This window comes from Berghia stephanieae, chromosome 15, assembly GCF_034508935.2.
Source record: "Berghia stephanieae isolate SIO BIC M18660-M18661 chromosome 15, UCSD_Bste_1.3, whole genome shotgun sequence".
NCBI lineage: Eukaryota > Metazoa > Mollusca > Gastropoda > Nudibranchia > Aeolidiidae > Berghia > Berghia stephanieae.
Genome location: NC_088374.1, coordinates 8,916,717 through 8,919,216, shown reverse-complemented (window position 1 = coordinate 8,919,216; position 2,500 = coordinate 8,916,717). Strand labels below are relative to the sequence as shown.

At 28.0% G+C, this 2,500-nt stretch overlaps 1 protein-coding gene across 2 annotated transcripts in view; it reads left to right on the top strand.

Annotated features, from left to right (window-relative positions):
• Positions 1 to 2,500, top strand: part of LOC144960573 (uncharacterized) — a 31,075-nt gene that overhangs the window by 17,302 nt on the left and 11,273 nt on the right. For both annotated transcript variants that reach the window (XM_078893789.1, XM_078893788.1), the window contains exon 6: positions 1,331 to 1,627. In XM_078893789.1, coding sequence (XP_078749915.1) covers positions 1,331 to 1,627 — 297 coding nt within the window. The remainder of the gene's footprint in view (positions 1 to 1,330; positions 1,628 to 2,500) is intronic.

The window sequence follows — 2,500 nt, the reverse complement described above, 5'->3', positions numbered from 1 at the left end:
AGCGAGTTTTGTAACACAAGACAAGACCGTCATCATTGTTGATAGATGTTGTTGTTATTATCATTATTATCATTATCATTATTATTATTATTATTATTATTATTATTATTATTATTATTATTATTATTATTATTATTATTATTATTATTATTATTATTATTATTATTATTATTATTATTATTATTATTATTATTATTATTATTATTATTATTATTATTTTATTATTATTATTATTATTATTATTATTATTATTATTATTATTATTATTTTTTATTATTATTATTATTATTATTATTATTATTTATTATTATTATTATTATTATTATTATTATTATTATTATTATTATTATTATTATTATTATTATTATTATTATTATTTATTATTATTATTATTATTATTATTATTATTTTATTAATATTATTATTATTATTATTATTATTATTATTATTATTATTATTATTATTATTATTATTATTATTATTATTATTATTATTATTATGTACCCGTTCGATGTAGTCATCATTGTTGATAGATGTACCCGTTACACGTTTCCATCATTGTTGATAGATGTACCTGTTCAATGTAGTCATCATTGTTGATAGATGTACCTGTTCCACGTAGACATCATTGTTGATAGATGTACTCGTTACACGTTTCCATCATTGTTGATAGATGTACCTGTTCAATGTAGTCATCATTGTTGATAGATGTACCTGTTCCACGTAGACATCATTGTTGATAGATGTACCCGTTACACGTTTCCATCATTGTTGATAGATGTACCCGTTCGATGTAGACATCATTGTTGATAGATGTACCTGTTCCACGTAGACATCATTGTTGATAGATGTACCCGTTACACGTATACATCATTGTTGATAGATGTACCCGTTCGATGTAGACATCATTGTTGATAGATGTACCTGTTACACGTAGACATCATTGTTGATAGATGTACCCGTTACACGTATACATCATTGTTGATAGATGTACCCGTTACACGTATACATCATTGTTGATAGATGTACCCGTTCGATGTAGACATCATTGTTGATAGATAATTTAGGTTAGAGGAATGATTAAATAGAGAACACAGAAACGATTGTTTCGGCTATAAATACGTGAGTGAATTTATATATATATATATATATATATATATATATATATATATATATATATATATATATATATATATATATATATATATTTATATATGTATATATATATGAATATATATATATTTATTTATTTATTTATTTATATATAAATATATATATATATATATATATATATATATATATATATATATATATATTATATATATAACAGATCCCTGTGGCCCACGACCAGTGTTGAGTATAATGAATAAAAGAAGCTTAATCGACACGATTATTTGGAAGATCAAAGGATACAACCTCTACACCCTGATATGTCATGTAGCCGGAAATCAAGACAAAGCGGCAATTCTGTACTTTTCCTGCAAAGGAAGACGAAAGACTAGCAAGGACAAGGTAGACCTGACATATCGGTTCCTGGGCACCGCCATTGATAAAAGCCAGTGTACGTGTTCCTTGCTAAGGACTGACCGAAACTTACTTGTGACTGGCGTCCGTTTTACCACTGAAGGTAAGTAACAAATTGTGACCCTCCGTCTCAAAAAGGTATTATGTCGGGATGATTCAGACCCCAAAAAGTGAATTTAGAGATAGATTGATGAGAAATTGGAGCTTAGAAGATTTTGCAATGCAAGAAATAGTCTTTATACTCCAGCATAAAGTAGAGAAATTAAACCCAAGTTGGATATTTGTGGCTATGCATTCAAATTCCCTTACCGAGTGGATCCCGACATAATACCGCTTCGATACGGTGGGTCACAATTAAGAATTTAGGGGGGGGGGGGGGCAAGCATCCGTGTAAGACACAGATCTGAACAGGTGTGTATCAAACGGTGCAAGACAAATCAGAAGAGATTAGTGTAAGAAAATCACAAAGTTGCGAATCAAAATGTTGTTGCAAAATTGATATGAAAGATGTATATTTTGGATTTGAAGTCAAAATACCCATACCCTATTAAAAACGAATCTCTCTATAATGACATAGACTAATGCATTATCTCTGTGATAACTGTGGAAATTTTCAGACAATTTCATGGATTACTCGTAGATTCTGAGAAAAATTAGCACAGTATCCCATCCCCCTAGAATAATGACATATTGAAAAAATAGCAAAATAGCTTTCCGTTTTTTACACTTTTCTAACGACCCGTACATCTTCGACCATGTATTTGTTTTGTTTTTTTTTTTGTTTTTTTTTTTTTAGTGGCCTTAAAATATGGTTTGATAACTTGCAATTCAATAATAATATTTCTAAGATGTTAAGACAACGTTTTCCACCAAAACCTCTAAATCGATTTTTTTGAAGTATTTGCCTAATAATTAGACCGAATCCGCCTCTTAATGTATAAACATAAAGATATAAATACACCACATATGTGACCCT